General features: G+C 36.4%; 1 protein-coding gene and 3 non-coding genes across 4 annotated transcripts; 2 read left to right on the top strand and 2 right to left on the bottom strand.

The window, feature by feature from the left end:
* Positions 1–5,356: 5,356 nt before the first annotated feature.
* On the bottom strand, positions 5,357–5,429 carry trnak-cuu (transfer RNA lysine (anticodon CUU)). Its single transcript has one exon. It is a non-coding gene; the product is annotated as a tRNA-Lys (tRNA).
* Positions 5,430–6,273: 844 nt separating this feature from the next.
* LOC128017397 (uncharacterized) lies at positions 6,274–17,167 on the top strand. Its single transcript, XM_052602775.1, has 9 exons — positions 6,274–6,419; positions 7,640–7,711; positions 7,824–8,326; positions 9,549–9,870; positions 10,811–11,612; positions 13,938–14,147; positions 14,605–14,843; positions 15,457–15,555; positions 16,325–17,167. Exons 1-9 carry the CDS (start codon positions 6,300–6,302, stop codon positions 17,036–17,038), a joined length of 3,081 nt encoding a protein of 1,026 aa, XP_052458735.1. The 5' UTR covers positions 6,274–6,299; the 3' UTR covers positions 17,039–17,167.
* Positions 17,168–17,992: 825 nt separating this feature from the next.
* Positions 17,993–18,066, top strand: trnan-guu (transfer RNA asparagine (anticodon GUU)). The gene has a single exon. It is a non-coding gene; the product is annotated as a tRNA-Asn (tRNA).
* Positions 18,067–18,904: 838 nt separating this feature from the next.
* On the bottom strand, positions 18,905–18,978 carry trnan-guu (transfer RNA asparagine (anticodon GUU)). The gene has a single exon. It is a non-coding gene; the product is annotated as a tRNA-Asn (tRNA).
* Between the last annotated feature and the right edge of the window lie 1,336 nt (positions 18,979–20,314).

Genomic DNA, 20,314 nt, shown 5'->3' on the forward strand with positions numbered 1-20,314 from the left:
GACACAGACTGACTGTCTCAACACTAAACATCTCCCCCTCAAAAACAATGTCTGACAGAATGCATTGAACTTATATGGCATTTGATCCAGCTTTCTTCCCCTGGCACATACACACTTTTGGATGAAATTTTCCTGGACAGTCACTCGGCTCTTGTGTGTATGCCCTCCGTAACTAAAAAAAATAGTGTGTATTTTACCCTGCATTAAAACGCACCATCCAGGGAAATTAGCATTAGATTATCCGTTGCTGTTACAGAAAGTGATAAAATGGTGACTGTTGTCAGTCCCCGCTTCCTCTGCGCCAGTAGAGAGAGTTTTTAGTTGGGGTGGATTAATCATGAGACCACATCGTGCTTGGTTGGGTAGCTGGATGGTCTCCTCACTTATTTTTTTGAAAAGTAATTATGCCCATCTCTAATCTTCACAACATCTAAAGTGCACATAATCCAATAAATTGTAAGGATATTAGCAGTCATTAGTTAAGCTTCAGTGTTAAAAGTTATGTAAAAGCTGTTACAGTTGAACATTTACAGGTATAGTGGTACAGTAATGTTACTTGTACTAGAAGTGTTATGTAGAATTACAATATAGAGTCGTACAGTAATATTATGTGTACTAGAAAGGTTATATGGATGTGTATAGTGGTACAACGATGTTATGTGAAAATGAGCACTTAATATTGACAAGTAACACTTCATAATACTAATAAAATTACCTTTACACCACATACTATGTGGCCCTTTTAACCTTTATTGTTTCCACCAAACATTTTACATACTCTTGAAGATTTCTTTAGGTCTTGTCTCAGACCCAATCTCTCTGGTCTCGGTCTTGACTCGGACTCGACCCTTTCTGAACTCGGTCTTGACTCGGACTCGACCCTTTCTGAACTCGGTCTTGTCTCGGACTCGACCCTTTCTGAACTCGGTCTTGACTCGGACTCGACCCTCTCTGGACTCGATCTGGACTCGGACTCGAATGAGCTGGTCTCGACTACAACACTGGTTAAATTGTATTTACAACACTGTTTCAGAACCGTTAAACCCAAATATTTGTCTGTTTAACACAATTATTAACAGTTTACCTCAGGCCTGTTTCATGAACTAACAATACCACCTGTTCTGACATGCAGTCTGTAAGTACGTTTACATATTTAAAGAATTTGCCACTGATGATTCAAACATGAGTTTTGCGCAGTGTAAAGTAGCTCTTGTTGTTTGTAGTTTTCTCGATCACATATGCAGACATGGTTTTATGCTTCAGCAGTGCGATATGCAACGTAACGCGTAAAAACACAGTATAAGTCATTACAATCAGTCATTATGTCCCCACTGGATACAACAAATGCATTGTTTGTAATGGGTTTTATTGGTTTTGTCTCTTCGTGCCGTGACACACGGCATCACAGTATGTTAAGGGGTGTAACATTTCTGTCACACGCTTTAAGTATTTGGCCAATCACAATGCACTGGATAGCTAGCCAATCAAAGCATACTTGCTTTTCCGAATGATTAGCTTTGTAAAAATCAACACATTTCAGAAAGGCAGTCAGGGCATAGAGGAGCAACAATCTGTGGAAAATAATGTGTTTTTTGATCATTAAACCACATAAACACGTTGCATTACACCAAATAATGTTCTTTTTTGCAACATCATATGACCCCTTTAATAAAAATGTCATAACAGGACCTTCTGGTGAAACGAGACACAGACTTCTCTCTGGTGATATATGCTGGACTTTTCCAATCTTAATCCCTAAACTCTGCCCCAGAAATCTCACACTCTTCTGCCTCCATTTTTGAGTGCAACACCCACATCTCAAAATTCAACCAACAATGGAGTCATAAAAACAATCCAATTACAATGTGCAAGAAAACAATGTGCTTCATTGTAACTTTAAAGACAAGGAGACATATACAACATGAGAGGGAAAGAATAAAAAATATATATATATATTTATACTATTCAACTATACAGATACAAATGTGTATGAATAAAAACATAAACACTGTTTTGCTGTAAAACACTGGCATGCAATGAAAAACTTGATCTGATTTTGTAGTTTTTCAGCATATTCATATATAGGCTATTCATCAGAAGGATCAAACACAAAGAAACGTCACTTCTTGATCTGATAAACCTCGCCTGACAAAATTAGGCAACAACCTGTTTCCCTGAACTGACATGATGTCATACCACACTGTACTTGAATAGGAAATATGAAATATGCCAGGAATGCACAGACAAAATTTTAACAGAAGAACATTTGGGCGCATCTCTTCACAATACAACAGATTATTATTATTTTTTTTTTAAGAATAAGAATAGGCCTATGTGATTAATAAATGTGATGAGACCATTTTTTAAGAAACACAAGTAAATCAGTATTCTTGATAGAAAACGTTATAGTTTTGAACTAAAACGAGGCATCTTTTTATGAAAAAATAAATTGTTCACGTCTTGTCTCAGCTGGATGTTTGCATATGGCTTCTGTCGATTGTTGCTCCGCCCCTCGTGTACTTTGATTGGCTCGTCGTCTTTAGTTAATGCAAAATAGGAAATGTGACTGACACAATACTACAGGTAAATACAATTACACACACAGTACAATTTGAAAGTTATCCAACTTAATAAATCGGACATAAAACTTACCTTCTCGGCACGGAGAAGGAGCCTCGTTGAAGGCTTTATATCACAGTGGTGCTGAGAGAGAGTAAACGTGCTCAGTGTGTGACAGAGAGAGAGAGAGAGAGAGAGAGAGAGATGCTGTGCTCTTAAAGAGGAAACTGAGCTCAGGTGCATTTCCTGTTCTCCCGGTCCACAGGTAAAGGGAAGGAGGATCATCTCACGTTACTGACGCTGTCATAACAACAACCACTATTGTTTTTATTGTGTGGTTTTAGGGTTCAAGTTGAACTGCTCACCACACCTATAAAATATGTGCCACAATTATTTACGGGCGAGTCAAATCGTTAGGCATCGTAAATCTAGTTATTACTCAGGTTAAAGTTTACATGTGTTTCCATACCCTCTGAAACCGATCGAGTATCATCCTCGTGTAAGTTCAATTTCCCTTAAATCACGTGATCGAGTTTTCGATTTGCTTGTTAATAGCATATTATTTTTACAATAACTTGTAGCATTTTTTATTTATTTATATATACATATATACATCCGCTAGGAAAAAAAAATAAAACATCCATAATAAACTTTATATGGCTGTTGTACTTTGAACTTATTACAAGTCAGCTGATTGGAATCGATCATCTACACGAGACTTAACAAGAAAACCGATGAGACAATTAATACTTAACATGCTTAAATAATCCAAAACGCACTCCCAAAGTTATCATTAATCAATATCCTTTTACATATAATATATAAGTTGCTTTTAAATGAAAATGCGTTCGTTTCTTTTTTGTTTCACAGTCTGATAGGCTTCAAAACGCCATAACAGAAGCAGCACCCAATGTCCTTTTTCCTCATCAAACCAAATGTATTCAATCGTCACATCACCAAAGACACATGTTATTTGTTTACGTTGATTTTTGCTCTTGACACACCACAGGTATAGGCCTACACTTGGAAATTGACAGGGCATTGTTGGTTGTGGTGGAAATGTTACAACTGAGTCCAGCATTATGTACAAATGTGTATACATTGTGCAGTAAAGAAGTGAAGTGTCTGCACACTGAAAACTACTGCTCCAGAGGAATTTAATCAGGCAACATTTCGACCTTCAGGTCTCCATCAGGCACAATATCAATGTGAGGTGAAGTCAACTTTAAATAGACACATTTGATCACTTTAATTAGGCACACCCAAGAAATAATGTGACACATACAAGTCATGTCTATTATGTGACAAATACAACTCATGTAACAAGCCACAAAGATTTTTTGAGTTTCTATAAAAATGGCTTAATATCAAAATCCTCATTCAACACAAAAGGTGACAAAGTATTTAAAGTATAAATCCAATTATTATTATTAGATTATTAGATTGAGCAAGTATTGTTTTAACTTTTCAGGATGATTTTTATTTACAAGTTAAAGGTACTGCAATGGGTAGTAAAATGGCCCCTAATTATGTTGCTTATATTATATTGTATTATATTGCTTGTATGTGGGAGTGTTTGAAAATGACTTTATTTTAAATGAGTCAAATTCTTTTTCCCTAAGATTTTGCTTTATAAACGGTAGATTGACGACATTTTTATGATTACTAAGGCCACACCTGCAGAGATGTTGAGGTTTTTTAATTATCTTAACTCAAGGACTGAGTATGTGAATTTCACTATGGAATGTGATCCAGTGAGCAGTAGTTTTCTTGATGTTCGAGTATAAATATGTGATGGGGAAACTCCCAAACCAATGGATCGCAATACTATTTTAAGAGGTGAATGTTTCCATCCTAGACTTTTAGTTAAGAGTATACCTATCAGCCAATTTAAGCGTGTGAGCAGAGTTTGTAGTAAGGATAAATCTTACACTCATCAAGCCAATGATTTAACTAAATGGTTATTGAATCGTGGGTGTCGTATAGAATGGATCGAAGATGCCAAAAAAGAAATTCAACGAGACATCTCAAATGCAGTGTTTGTGAACAAAGCATAATAATAAAACGCAAGCTCATAATTTTCCCATGTGGACGATAAAATACTTTGCACTGGGTGCAGAGTTTCGTAGAGTCCTAAACAAACATTGGCATATTATTTCAAGTGGTCCTAAATTATCAGGTGTCTTCAAAACTGGTCCAAAATTAGTCTTTAAATATCAAAAAAATCATTGTGGCTTTTTTGTTAAATCTGAATATCCTTAACATATCAAACGAGACATTCCAACTCTTCCTCCAAGTAATTATAGATTTTATAGAAGAGGAGGGGATTATGAGTATAAATTATTACAGAGGGAATGTTTTGGGATTTGTACTTTAAAAACGTTGTCACCTTTAGGGTTGAATGAGGGTTTTGATATTAAGCCATTTTTATAGAGATTCAAAATATGCTCGTAGCTTGTATCTGTTACATGATTTGTATTTGTCACATAATAGACATGACTTGTATGTGTCACATTATTTCTTGGGTGTGCCTAATTAAGGTGATCAACTGTGTCTATTTAAAGTTGACTTCACCTCACATTGATATTGTGCCTGATGAAGACCTGAAGGTCGAAACATGATTGATTAAGTTCCTCTGGAGCAGTAGTTTTCAGTGTGCAGACTTCACTTTTTCACTATTTGTCTATATCATTCAGTTGTTTTGCACCTGCGTCCTATTCGGGTGTTTGGGATGTGCACACCATTTTATATTTTCGTTACTAAAGGTTTACACAGAGTCTTTAAGATGAAAAGTAATCGCCCAACGTGGGGCTCGAACCCACGACCCTGAGATTAAGAGTCTCATGCTCTACCGACTGAGCTAGCCGGGCGGTGAGCGCAATGAAGAATATAATAGTTTTACCTGGTACTGTAGCCAAAACAACTATTTCCATTCAATCTGTTCGTTTGATTTTTTTCGCGACTTTCAATCACTAACGTTAGTTGCGCGCGACTGATAACGATTGCTAGGCTTTTTTTGATGGACTCGAATTCCAAAGCAAGGTAACAAGTTACTTTTAACTAAGTTAACAGCAGTGCATTAGCAAATGTTTGGATTAGTCACGTTAGATTATACACTTCATCAACACGCAAATACTCACAACACAACCAAATAAAGCACTGCCAAATGCACTTCAAATAAAATTCTTTATTTGGTTATGTTGTGAGCATTTGCAGCGCGCGTGTTGTCAAATCAATGAAGTTGTTTTCTTAATTTGCAGGTGTTGTTTGCGTTTCTTTTTTCTTTTTTGGTTGTGATGTGAGCATTTGCAGAGTGTGTGTTATCAAATTGATGAAGATTATATCTATTTGCATGTGTTTTCTTAAGCTGCAGCGCATCGAGTTCTCTCGGCCACCGTACTATATGTCTGAATTAGTGATGGGTCAATACATGTTTTTATACAGTCAATGGTCAATGCATGTAGACCCATTAACGTGATTGCAAACAGATTTAGTTTTTTTTCTAGTTGAGCTGAGCTTGTAATCAATGCAAATCTTGTTTGCATCAAACCAGGACTCACAGGGGGATCCCTATGAGTTTTTTTTTTATCCACCCACCCTTCTGTAATAAAGAGAGGAAATGAGAAACTAATGAAAAATTATGAAAACAAATTCCTTGTGCATCAGGTTCCTAATGAAGTAAACGTATTCATATTCGTGTTTGTTTTCAGATTATGCCAAAATCAAAATCCCATAAGGCAATGAGTGACGAGGCGTGGATGTCCCGTCTGCAGCGGTTTGCATCCTCAGGGAACTGGCCTTCTGATGCTGGAAACAGACCTGCGCCCCGGCAGAGGAAATGGCATGACCTCTTTCAGCAGGTGTGTATGGACTATAAGAGTCAACTCACAGGAACGGTCAAGAAATGGCAGGCCACATTAACCATTAAGATTATTATTATTATTTTTTTTAACATAATTTAAACCTCATACCCCAATTGTTAGTAGCCCATAGCAATGCAGAATTGTCCCATTTTACTACAATACAAACCAAATAATGGTACATTATTTAAGTTGTAAAGTGCTATTGTTAGTCTGCATTGGGGTTTCCCAAACTGAGGTGCGTGATGGATCTGCAAGGGGTTCGTGAATTGATAAAAGATATTGCTGTCATAATTAGTGCATTAATGCATGCATAATTTTTTCAGTTTAATGCATTAAATATTTAATACTATTAACACAGGGGCGAAGCTAGAGTCAATCACCCCACTCACAACTGCTGTCACTTTTTTCTTGACAAGAACTGCGTTTATTAAGGCCCAGGATATCTTTACAACCACATCACTGGGAGATTTATTAGACACACAGTCCATCTTCACCTCTGCACCATGAGATGTTGTCAGGCCATATTCCTGTAAAATTCCTGTTCTGTAACCTTTATCATTTCATATTAACACGCAATGTTGTCGTTATGTTGTCGATGAGTCATGAAGTTACCAAAAAGGCGATTAAAGCTGCATTAAACTGTGCATGTAAGTATTTTTTATAAATGAGTCCCATTTAAGAGCATGTCTTTGAAATTTAGTGGTTTTTAAAACTGTCCTGGAGCAGCAGCACTGTCTCCTTCATCTAACACCTGATTCAACCTATTGACCTATTGTAGGAGACTCCCAAAACAATATTAGGATCACTAAAAATGGCATAATGGAGCACTTTAATATTAGATGGAATCAATCGCAATTAACTGAAGAAAAAAATGTGAAATAATTCTCTAAATGATTAACCGCACTAATAAAAAGTATAATTAAATTATTATAAAAAAATATTAAATAATAATTATATAAACCACAATAATGTAAAGTTAATTTTAAAACAAAAAATAATGCCAATGTGTTACTAAAATATGTTTTTTCTTTTTGCAAAAATATAATTTCTACAGCTGTCAAGAATTGTTGTGTGTTATTAATAAAATATATTTTATTAATTGAACATGTATTCATGTATTTAGATTTTTTTTTTGAGAGGTACAATACAACCCCAGCCATTTATGACCATATTATGCTGGCCACTGAACTGAACATGTATGTATTGTGTTATCATAGATAAAGAAATGTCCGATGCAGATTCCTGGACGGCCATCGGTGAACTGCTTATGTGGATTCCACTCGCACCGGGTAAGACACACACACGTCTTAAAACATGTAAATGGGGTTACAGTGTTTCCCACAGACTTGCACTCTATTTGTGGTGGCAACAGGCAACAGTCTTCTGTTGTGTTTCTCTAAGGATGAAGAAGATGATCCTGCTCCTCCTGCAGCTGATTTGGACTCCGCTCACGATCCTGGTCCTGGTCCGGTTCAGTTTTGGCTTCCAGATGAGATGAGAGAAACAATCCCGTCAGAAGATCAGAGGTGGATCGCAACAGAGCTCTTTCACGGCGACAAACTTCGTCCACAGGTGAACATGTGGTACGATCCGCCGGTCCCAGCGCAGACCTCCGTCCAGGCTCCATCTCCGGAGCATTTCCTCAGTCACAGCCTTCTGGTTTGGATGCCTAACCACTTGTGGAAGGCCGAGCTGCTTTGTCCTGTCTGCGGCAAACAGTTGCTTCACCACAGTGTCCACAAGAGAGTCCGAAAGGTCCTGGACATTGACAGGTATTATCTTATGATGACGGAGATGCTCCGGTGTACTTCATGCCAGCTAAACTACCTGTCCAGCAGCCAGACTGTCCTGAACCAGCTGGACTTACCTCGCCGTCAGTTGTTCAGACTGGTTTTGACAGAGCGGTGAGTTACAGTCTAATATCATGACTGATATAAAAACACAGCCATGCATCTCGAAGAAAACAATCGGATGCAAAAAAGGCCTAAAATTACCAAGATTGATGATGCAATGATGAGTTCAAAAATAGCACTAAAACTTAACATCACGTACTGTTTCATGCAAATGAGAATGAAGATTTTTCACATTTTATATATACTGTATATACACACTGCCAGTCAAAGGATTTTTTTAAGAAGTCACTTCTGCTCATCGAGGCTGCATTTATTTAATCAAAAATACAGTTACATTGTGAAATATTATTACAATTTAAAACAACTGTTTACTATTTGAATATATTTTAAGATGCAATTTATTCCTGTGATCAAAGCTGTATTTTCAGCATCATTACTCCAGTCTTCATTGTCACATGATCCTTCAGAAATCATTTTAATATGATAATTTTATTATCAGTTGTGGAAATAGCTGTGCTGCTTAATTTTTATTATTATTTTTTTTTTGAAAGCTGCAATACTTTTTTCAGGATCCTTTGAATAAAATAAAAAAACTAATAAATGAATAAATAAATAAAGCATTTTTTCAAAATAGAAATCTTCTCTAACAATGTATCACTTTTTCATATTTTAAAACATCCTTATTGAATGAAATTGTTCATTTCTTTCTAATAAGAAAGAAAAAAAATGACTGAAACCAAACTTTCAAAAAGTAGTGTATATTGTTACAAAATATTTGTAGAAATGTATGATTTAACTTACAAGGATGTTCAAAAATGTAATTTTTTTTTTCTTTTTTTTCTTACAAAGTAAGCTTTTTTTCTTTTCTTCATTTTGTTCGGTCACTGGCCATAATTCTTACTTGAAATCAGGATTAGATATAAAGTAATTTCATACAAGTGCAAATCAGCCGATTTTTCAGAATTGCTGATTAAGGAAGAATAAAAGACAACCTCACCTTACAAATGGTTACTGAAAGTAAAAAATGCTAGGTAATGCATCATAATTTGTTAGAAAGTGTGACGTGCCAGAGCAAAACAGACACTATTTTTGGACTTAGCACTCTGAAATTAGTCAGAAACAAGCATCATAACCCTAAGAAGATCATAGAACCATTGCCACCAAGCCCTCTATGATCAACTTAGGATGCTTTTGAGTTTTAGAAAAAAAAAAAGTGCAATCAATTATTATTATTTTTTTTGGCATGGTCTAAATAAATCTCTCGCACACATAGGTATGCATGTGACATGCGTGTTGTCCGCATGCTGAGAGATCGGACGCTGAGCTTCACCCGTCTGGCTGAGCAGCTGAGAAACATTCATGGAGGCGAGTGGCTTGATCAGTTGTCGCTCTACATGGGCGAGTGTGCAGACTTTGTCAGTCGCCCCAGACTCTTCCCGGCTGCGTGTCCTGAGCCACCGGAGCCCAGCGACATCCCTAATAGCCAATGGCTGCTGTCGGTTTACGGCCGGGACATCGTCAGTCGGCTGGAGCACATGAAGGCCAGCATCACCTCAACATTTGGGTCCATATTAAAATTACATTCATCAGTGCAGGTATTTGGTTGACGTTTGTTTGGCAAGCTAAAGGAAAGTTCCAGGTTAAATACAGCGTGAGCTTGCAGAACTGTGAATCATGCTGTTTGTAAAGTTATACAGAACATCAGATGTGTTCACTTGCTGACCAACCTTGTTTAAGTTATGTAAAATAAACTTATATAGTTATAGAAATGGTATCCTCATCAGAAAATGTAAATTCTGTCATCAAAAATGTGCAAATGCCAATGAGATGATGCCAGTAATAGTATTGAAGCAGCTTCAAACAAAAATGAAAATCCTCTAATTGTTTAATCAACAGTCTTTCTTCTGTGGAGCATATGTATATTTTTTCCAGTAAAATGCTCTTAGGAATGACAATTTACCCCAAAATATAAAACAACAGAGACAGAGAGAGCATCCCTTTTTCCTAAACTAGCAATAGTAGTAAATGGGATTGAGATACTATTATAGGTTTTATGAATATTTTAATTTCCTTTTCAATTTTTTTTTAATTATTGATTTTAGTTTATTTTTAATACATTAATATAGATTTCTTTGTCCATTTTAGTTTGAGTTATTTTAGTTCATTTAGTAACTTAAATTAAATGAAAATTTGATTTGACTTTTTAAATGTTTTATTTTATTTAGTTTCTGTTAACTTTTATTTTAAGGAACAAAAGTGTTTTTAAATGGTTTTATTTTTAGTTAACAATAAAAATACTCCATTTAACAGATTTCAAATAAACTATAATAATAAAGCTCCATAATATTTCCATGCAATAATTACATGATGATTAAAATTTTGTCATAAATCGTAATTTTCATGGCTAAAAACAATATTATAATTTATTATAACAGATACAACTTTTAGAAGTTGAAATCTTATGTGCATCTGGAATAGTTTTTAATTTGTTTGTAGAATAAAATGATGTTGTCAGTGTGCACTCTTTTATTTCAGATTGCAAGGAAACTGTCGGGAAGAGCTGAAGGAGACAAGCACTGGTTGTACTCTGTGTCCAACGAGACGGGTCAGGTCCTTATCAGCGTCCTCACGGCTCAGGAAGGACCCGGTCTGGACTCCATGGCCTCAGGCTTGATGAATCGTTACCGGCAGGCTGCCACGGCTCCTCCGGTGCTGATGTACATGGACTCCGGCTGCTGTAGTGAGAATGGGCACAAGAGTGAGATGCAGGCCAGGTTTGGAGGATGGCCTGACCTCCACATCAGGCTGGATGTCTGGAGCTTCATGCTCCGTTTGGCGGCTGGGTGCACGTCTGACACCCATCCCCTGTACTCAGCTTTCATTGCACGTCTGTCAGTCTGCATCTTCCAATGGGACCCGCTCGACCTCGCCCTGCTTCGGCAGACAAAAAGAGAGCATCTGGAGCAGGAAGGGGTGCCGTTCATCACGAATGACCTCGTAGACAGCCAGATTACCGCGAGAGAGCTGGTGCTTCACTGCCGCCGCAGGACCCGTGGAGTGGAGACCACTGTTCGCTATGTTGAGCAGCTTTTGCAGGAGCTGAAGAACTGGAGGGATCCGTTCGGCGTCCCTCTGCTGGACGCGGTTAAGATGGAGAACATCTGGCAAGATCAGAAGAAGCACGTGCCGTGCATTCAGGATGTGCCAGGTGTGATTCTGTACACTGAAACAGGCACCAGTGTCACCAGGAGAGGACTGATTCTCACTAAATACAGGTGTGCCAGGGGCTTGACGGACCTCCAGTCTTTCCACCGACATCTCAACAGCTTCATTCCAGGTTTGTGGCTCATTAGAATTATAATAGAATCAATATACACTTTATTCCTCTCAAAGATGCTGCTAGGAAATAAAAAGTATTTTTTGAAAACCAGATCAAATTAAATAAACATTTTGAGAAGCACATTGTTTTTATAGAATATATCTTAAATTAGATTTCTTATACCATTAGTAAATTTAATTTATCGTTTACATGTAAAAAAAAATATAATAAGGATGTGTTCATCTGTTATTCTAAATAATAATACATACATTTGGAAAAAATCAGACCAACAGGCTAGGAGGGGTTCGAAAAAGGGGTTTTTCAAAATAAATTAAATTGGAGGACCAGACGTTTGGAAAACAATGGCAAAATTGGTATCTATGTTATTGGAATACCTCAAAGAATAATTTAATTGAATTTGTTTGAAATTTTATTATAACTTTTGACCTCAAGCCCATACGAAAGGAAAATATATTTACCAATATATTTCTTAAAATATATTGTCATATATTGTAATATATTATTTTCCCTTTTTATTTTCTAATATATTATATATTTGAATACATTTAATAATATATTAATGATACATATATTATATAATATATTGCAAAATATACAAATGATTGCCACTTTCAATATATTGCAATATATTGGAAAAAATAAATATATATAAGAATATATGCCTAATATATTACATTATATCTTCCAATATACTGCAATATATTTTTGTTTCATAAGGGAGAAGACGCTGCCCCGAAATGTTTTGAGTACCATCAGGGCATGGTGCCAAAGAAGACACATAGGCCTGCCTAGTTTTCGTTAAGATACGCCTAAATGTTTGTAAAATATAGGATTTTATGACAAAATAAAAAATAACAGACATAGGAAAACTGCGAGTTGCACCGAACCTAAAAAGAGACCAGTTTTGTGATTTTTAGGTCAAACCAATCAGAAGTTATAAACAAAAATAGCCATTTATCATATGTGACCGTGGACCACAAAACCAGTCATCAGGGTCAGTTTTTTGAAATTGAGATTTAAACATCATATGAAAGCTGAATAAATCAACTTTGTTAGGATAGGGCAATATTTGAAAATACAACTATTTGAAAATCTGGAATCTGAGGGTGCAAAAAATATTGAGGAAATCACAATTGAAGTTCTTGGCAATGCATATTACTAAACAAAAATTAAGAAATTTACAAAATATCTTCATGAAATATGATCTTTACTTAATGTCCTAATATAACATGCAATTGTTATAACATACGGCAAGTTTGGTCTCAATACACCAAACCATTGCGGTTATAGCGCCTCACATCCATTTTTGCGTGATCTTCGTCAAATTCGTTCACCTGTTATTCGAGAACGGTTTAACTAATCAACTTGAATTTCATAACGTTTTGCCAGCATGGTCTGAAGTTGATCTCTGGCAATTTTGGTCAAAATCAGACAAACTAAAAGTTGTTTTTTCAGACTACTAAACATTGCAAAGAACCTTGATCTGTTACATTTTTAATTTGGGTGTCCAATTGACTTTGCATGACCCAAAGATGGAAAAGAAAAAAACATTTTAATCATGGTTCAAAGGTTTTTAGCATAAATATAAGTACAAATTTGGACAGTTGGTGTTGCTAGAGGGATAGAGATAGAAACTCCAAATTTACCATGTTAACAGATTAAACTGTCCTCTATCTGTGTGCCAAATTTCATAACTTTCCTGTAAGTGTTTCTATGAGCAGCCATAAACTTCCAGAGCAGAAGAGGAATGTCAACAAAGAATGTTAATAATAAATTAAAATATAATTATGAATAATAAATACAGAGAAGCCATTTGTAGTGAATTCATGGAAACCATTTTCTGTAATGAGTAAATTTCTTAATGCTCTGCATGCTTTGGTGAGATCATATAAGTATACTCTTGCTTAAAGATGCTTGCTCAGTTTGACCTGATTGTTTGAGACCAGATAAAAAAAAAGCATTAAATCTACAGTAAATATAGAGAAGCAAAGTTACATTTTTTTTAAAGAATATATTTTGATTTGTTTTACTTACTTTTCTATTTTTATTGTTTAAATTAACAAACTTTAATGAGATGTATGCATTTATTATTATTATTATTATTATTAAACTAAAATTAAATCTAATGTTATAATACAGTACAATTAATTTAAATGCAATAAATAAATGTTGAAGGACTTATATTTAATGAATTAATGAAAGTGCATTTCTGAAATCATTTAATTGGTTAAGATGCTCTTTCTAAATACAGTCTTGTTTAGAGCTGCATGCTTAGTTTGACCTGACCGTTCTAGAAGACCCTTTGTTCTACTATTTTAACAGGTGCTGGTGCTAACAGCCTGAATTTCCAGTTGTATCTTCTGGATGGCTTGTACAAGTGGAATCAGGAACAGTTAGCGACGTCAATCGGCACCAAACCCTCATCTGTGCTCAGCTATGCAGGAGAGATAGTGGAATACGTCAACGACAACTACCTCCAGCTGTTCGGCCGGAAGCTCGTGCGGACTTTCCCTCCACCCAAACAATACACTGGTAAAGCTCTCGCTGTCCATGTAGTTAGTCTGTCTCAATTAGCAGCATCTTTACTTGTGCACAATATGCACATTTATGTGGGACACATTAAACTGATCAAAAGTGACAGAAAAGACATTTATAATGTTATTGCCGTTCATCAAATTCATCCTGAAAAATGTTTTCAGTAAAATATTAAGCATCAGCAGATATATTCACATAGAACATTGTTATTTGAAATAGTTTCTGCTGTATCAAATAAATGCAACCTTGGTGAGCAAAAGAGGTTTTGTTCAAAAACATTTGTTCAAAAATATCTCACCTACCCAAAACATTTGAATAGTAGTGTGTATGTCAGTAATGTTTATCCTTGCATATTGATATACATGCAATTTATGTTTATTATGCAGAATACAGTATATACATACAAGTACACTAGTAATTAGTTCATAACATTCCATATTCCATATTTTTTTAGGAGAGCTCATTGGAGTGGACTATTTGCTCAGGCAAATGGGACAGCCACCTCAAACAGTGGACCCCGACACCGAGGAGACCATCAGGCTGCTGGAGGATGTAAATGATGAAGGGCAGGAGGATGGGGGGTTTGATGAAGATGTCAGTATTGACCCAACTGTGAGTTTATTCCTTGATGATCCACCAGCCTTTCCCTCCACCTCGTCCACAGCTGAAGATGCCCCAGTACAGATCCCTGAGGTACGCCAATATATGCACCATGAATTCAAGAGTTTATAAAGTAGAACATTAACATTATACAACCTTCGGTTGATGCAACCATGAATATTTTGTCAGTTTTCCGTAAATAATGATTTGTGGTTTTTGTTCAGCTGCACTATAAGCTTCATACCAGCGCAATTTAATTTAACTTGAATCATTTTTAATTAACTGATAACAGATTTCACACAAAAAAGAATGCCATAATTAATATAATTAATTTGGAAATATATTAATTACATTTTTAAAATTATATTGTTATATTATGGTTATATAGCTTTGTTACAATAATTGTAATTATTATATTTATACAATTGCTGATATAACTTAATAACATACTGGTAAAATAATGTATAGCCTGAATGCACTGTAAGTCGCTTTAGATAAAAGTCTAAAGCTTAATGCATAAATGTAAATGTATAATTATTATTATTACGTAAAACTATTGTTTTGTATATAATAAAATTATTGTGCTTCAGCAGTACTTTCTGTGTTAGTTTCTTGTGATAATTTCTGTTCGGAACATGTATAGTTTTAGTAAGTTATCTAAAAAAATTGCATATGACGTTATTTTTATCATCTTTTGCATTTTCAGACAGTGAAAAATGAGAACCCGTCAGGTTTGGATCAGGTAGACAGACTCGCTGATTATCTTGTGGATCTGAGGACTGAGAATCATCTCAGCAGCACGCAGGTATGAAACATAAATCAACACTAACTTGAAAAAATAAATATATGTTTACATAATATAATCTAAACATTTGTGAGTGAGCTGTGTTTCTTATATAATCAAGTTTTTATGCATCAGTGTCAATCCATGTCAAAAACATTTACATAGCTTGATGAGAATATAGAAAATACTAAGATAAATGAGGAGAACATAGGTCTAAAGCAGTGTTATTTTGGTATTGTTAAGTATTATTCCAGTTTTTTATTAATAATACATTTTGTATAATTTTAAATTATAATAAAATGCATTTTATATATTAAAATAAATATATTTAATTTTAGTTAATTGTTTAGTAATTTTATAGTGTGTTTTTTATTTTTATTTTTTATTTGTTCTTTTGTGTTTTAAAATGTTTATATAGCTTATAATGGTATATCGCTATAGTTAACATAAAATAATAATACAGATTTTTTTCTTTAGTTTTACTCTTGTAAAACTCCTGTGAAGTGGATTTAAAACAGTAAAAGCAAAAAAAGAAAAGAAAAGAAAAAACATGTAGATTGTGTGGGCCTGATCATTTTATGCATCCTAAGATGAGATGTTACGTCATTAATCCACACCACAGTTGCTATCAGCTTTATAAAACATGATAGAAATAAGTTACTGACCTGGTAAATAATGCTAACAACGTGCTACTAGAAGCATGCTGGTAATGGCTAAAAAACATATGATCAACATGGTAGTGACACGTGTTAAATCATGCTAAAATATGTTAAAATCCACATCTGTTTAGGTCAGTGACATTGTGCAGCTGTGGCACAACATGTCTGAGCTCAAGAAACAGCAGAGGAGCTCAACGTCTTCGCCTCAGCAGCGCTGTCCCCTCGTGGATGCCATTTTACTCAGGCTTTGTGAGATCTACAGGGGCCCGGACGAAGAGGAGACAGTATGGTCCCTGGTTTTACAGGATTACTGCAAGATACGCCAGCTGATCCTGGCTGATGCTAACCTGCAGCTGCTGGATATGAGTAAGAGCCGTCTGATGCAGTGGCGTAATCAAACCCATGCAGCCGCAGGAGAACAAGCTCCCCCGAAGAGGCCCCCGGTAGATATAGCCAAATTTCCAGCTGTCCGACCCAAGCTAGCAGCACAAATGCAACCAGTCGTCCAGCTTCTCCCCGGGAAGCCTTTGGGGACCTTCGGCCCTCGCTCGGCCTCAACCCTCACTGTGGTTGCGATTCCACAACGCCTCGTTCCTCTACCTCCGGCTACGCTTTTGTTCATCCCATCGACTCCTCACATCGTCCCAGCTTTGAGCAGACCGGGCTCCCAGCGTCCCGTCGCCCGGCGCACCTGCAACAGGAAGGTAGAAGCCAACACCTGCAAGAAGTGTGGGTCGTTCAGGACGGCCGCGACCGGACACAGTCAGTTTAGAGGCACTGTCTTCTGCCCTGCCACAGAAACCCTGTCCAAAGAGCAGTGGCTGGAGAAAATGAGAAGAAAGTAGATTTACAAGTGTGTTGTTGTTGTTGTAATTATCCTTTGCATATGTGTGATTATTGTTTGTGTGTTTGGTTTTATAACAGTCAGCGACTGGCTAATTTGAATAAAAAATTATTTTGTAGTTCACAAAGCAGCACCTTGTTTCTTATCTAACACTCCTTTTAAAATTATTTGCTCTTAAGTATAAAATATCTATATGTTCTACAGTGAATGTATATTCATTTAGCATTATTTATGGCACAGACAATACATTTAAAAGCAAAAAATAACAATACATTGTAAAAAATATCTGTTTATTGAGGAATTACTTCACTTGCAGGAATCTTTCAGTAGAAAAGCAAGCGGTTATTTATCAGATACAACCTGTTCACAACTAGGAACCCGCTTTTCATGTTGCTTATCATGTGCTAGAAATGTGTTTCACATGTTAACATCGTGGTAAAACATGTTAGAAATGTGCTACAACAGGACAGAAACATGCGTCTAATGTTAAAAAAATCAAAGATTGGATTTTTAGCGTAGTACTAAAATATGTTAAAGCATGCTAACAAAACCTGAGAACGAGCCACAACGGCTACATGTAAACATCGTCCCAGCTGCGCACTCAGTGGCTTATTTGTGTTTTTTTTTTTAGCAGTTTGATGAGGTCTAATGTTTGAAGTAGTTTAATATGGTCTGACATCTCCAAGTAAAAGCTTAAAAAGTTATTTTAAACTCTCAGAGAGGGCTTTGTCAGCCGCTGCATTAGACTGCATTGTTAGACTGCACTGCCATCTAGTGGACAGTCTACAAAGACACCATAAATGGTAGAACACGCGGAATCATAAGACGTAAGACCGTTTCTTAACAATAATGATTATATGGTCATTGTGTTACTAACACTTATTTCATCACAATTTCTGTGAATCGTGCGTGTCCTCACATGAACGGCTTTGGTTTTGAGCGCTGTCGTAGCCCCGTCTCTGTGGCGCAATCGGTTAGCGCGTTCGGCTGTTAACCGAAAGGTTGGTGGTTCGAGCCCACCCAGGGACGAAAATCTTTATGCTTTATACGACTGCCACCTAGCGGCGTGAAAAAAACATTTACATTTCAGAGACTTTTACATTTCTTTACAATTGTTCTATTATAAAAGCAGTTCTAGCAGGGGTACGTGATGTAAATAAACATACATATCATAAAAACTCAGTCGAAGGGATATATATTGCCGATATTTAAGATTAAATGCTCTGTAAGTAATTAGAATCCAGATTTGTGTGTGTGTGTGAGAGAGAGAGAGATAGGCAAAAGTTCACTTCAAGAATGAACAAAGTGCTGTTAGAAATTAGGTGTGTGAAAATACAGAACAAACGACCTACTGAATATGATTATATCACTCTGTATGAAGCGTTTATTTTGTGTTTATATGTTTCTATCGGCTGCATGAACGTGTTAGTTTGCTTTTTCACATCACTAGCTTTAAATATGCAGCTTCGCTGGCTAACCAATCCATAAGAGCGACCAGCTGAAAACTAATTAAAGTAGATCCCACTCGTGCAGCGCGCAAAACGATCCTCACGAGGCGTCGGTGATTCCGCCACTAGAGGCCGCTCTCGTACCGTATAATGACAGCGGACCCTTCTCAGTCACTCCAAGCAATGACATCGTTTAAATTATATTATAAATGAAACAGTTTATATTATAGACTTGTAAAAACATAATCTAAGGGTAGAAACTTCAAATGTTTTTTTCTGAAAAACGAAAACGGAATCATCTATCTATATGCTAACAGACGGGGATGCCCACTAGATGGCAGCAGGATAAAGCATGAGGACATTAATCTCTGAGTTGTTTCACGCCGCTAGGTGGCAGTCGTATAAAGCATAAAGATTTTCGTCCCTGGGTGGGCTCGAACCACCAACCTTTCGGTTAACAGCCGAACGCGCTAACCGATTGCGCCACAGAGACGATGTCGAATATGTTTGTGACGTCATAACATTTTATATAGTACTTCAAGCCTCGAAAAAAAACGTTTTCCTCTATAGAACACGACAGACGTTTAAATCCATTAAGAAAATGCACATTTACGCTGGTTTGCCAAACCCGCCATAAGATACCAGTAGAAGAAGAAAAATCCATTAAGAAGTGCAAACCATAGCTCCCAACGTTGGGCTCGAACCCACGACCCTGAGATTAAGAGTTTCGTGCTCTACCGATTGTAATAACTGATAGAAAAACTGAAATAGCCAGCTGCAGTGTTATTTGTCTGCATGTTTTTTTAACTTTTTTGCCATGAGATACGCGTTCCTCTGCAACACACCAGTACGGTTTACCTTCAGTTTCTACAAACATAGGCCTAATTTTTTTTTCTTTTTTTTTTTTTTCTTTTTTACAAATTAAGTACAAAGTAGTTCTCAAAGTTTTGTCAATTTAAGTCAATGATAGGCTGTATTTTTTTCGTAAACCAACAATAAGCTATCAGAATCAGAATGAGAATTATATTTTTTCGCCAGGTGCAAGGAATTTGTTGTGTTTTTTTTAAGGTGCTCCTGGTACAGACAGACAGACATATAGATGATGAGCAAATGGATGGACAGACGTTCACATGCATAAATACACATCTGACATGAGAAAAAAAAAGCAATAAATAATGTGAAAGAATCTAGAACAGTAGATTGATTTATGTACAGATTTGTGTGTTTTTACTCTATATAGAACTGATATGTATTTACATAATACTTGAGAAAGGCAATAATTAAAGATCTAGAATGATTTATGGAAATGATCCGGAACACAGAATTACATCTCCACTATTTTGAGCGTGTTGAGCTCCAGGTTGATGTGACTGCACCAAACAGCCACCTGCTCAAGTCCACAAACAAGATCCTTGCATAATAAGTCTCTGGTTTGTCCAGATGTTTTAGGATAGTGCAATCCCATATTGACTGCATCATCCACAGACCTGTTTGCTCGGTAAGCAAACTGCAAGGTTCCAGTAATGTCCTTCAGGTAGGCCAGCACCAGTCTCTAAAATGACTTCATGACCACAGATGTTAAAGCAACAGGTCATTGAGTCCTGTGATTTTTTTAATTCATTGGTAAAGGGATGATGGTGGAGCGTTTGAAGCATGAGGAGACTTCACACATCTCCAGATCTGTTGAAGATCAGTGTGAAGATGGGTGATAGCTGGACCGCGCAGGCCGTTCCACACTGATAGACTCATTACCTGAAAACTGTTGTTTTAGCTTTTCAGAGCAGTTTAACTTTGCCACTCTTATCTCTCTATTCAGCGTGTATTTGGCC

Source organism: Carassius gibelio, chromosome A7 (assembly GCF_023724105.1).
Source record: "Carassius gibelio isolate Cgi1373 ecotype wild population from Czech Republic chromosome A7, carGib1.2-hapl.c, whole genome shotgun sequence".
In the NCBI taxonomy this organism is placed as follows: Eukaryota; Metazoa; Chordata; class Actinopteri; order Cypriniformes; family Cyprinidae; genus Carassius; species Carassius gibelio.

What these genes read in the sequence shown, in the direction of transcription:
- LOC128017397 (XM_052602775.1), top strand. Translation starts at nt 6,300, where the DNA reads ATGAGTGACGAGGCGTGGATGTCCCGTCTGCAGCGGTTTGCATCCTCA. An exon ending in GTGGATTCCACTCGCACCGG is followed by an intron (nt 7,712 to 7,823) that starts GTAAGACACACA and finishes TGTTTCTCTAAG; the next exon opens with GATGAAGAAGATGATCCTGC. An exon ending in AGACTGGTTTTGACAGAGCG is followed by an intron (nt 8,327 to 9,548) that starts GTGAGTTACAGT and finishes TCGCACACATAG; the next exon opens with GTATGCATGTGACATGCGTG.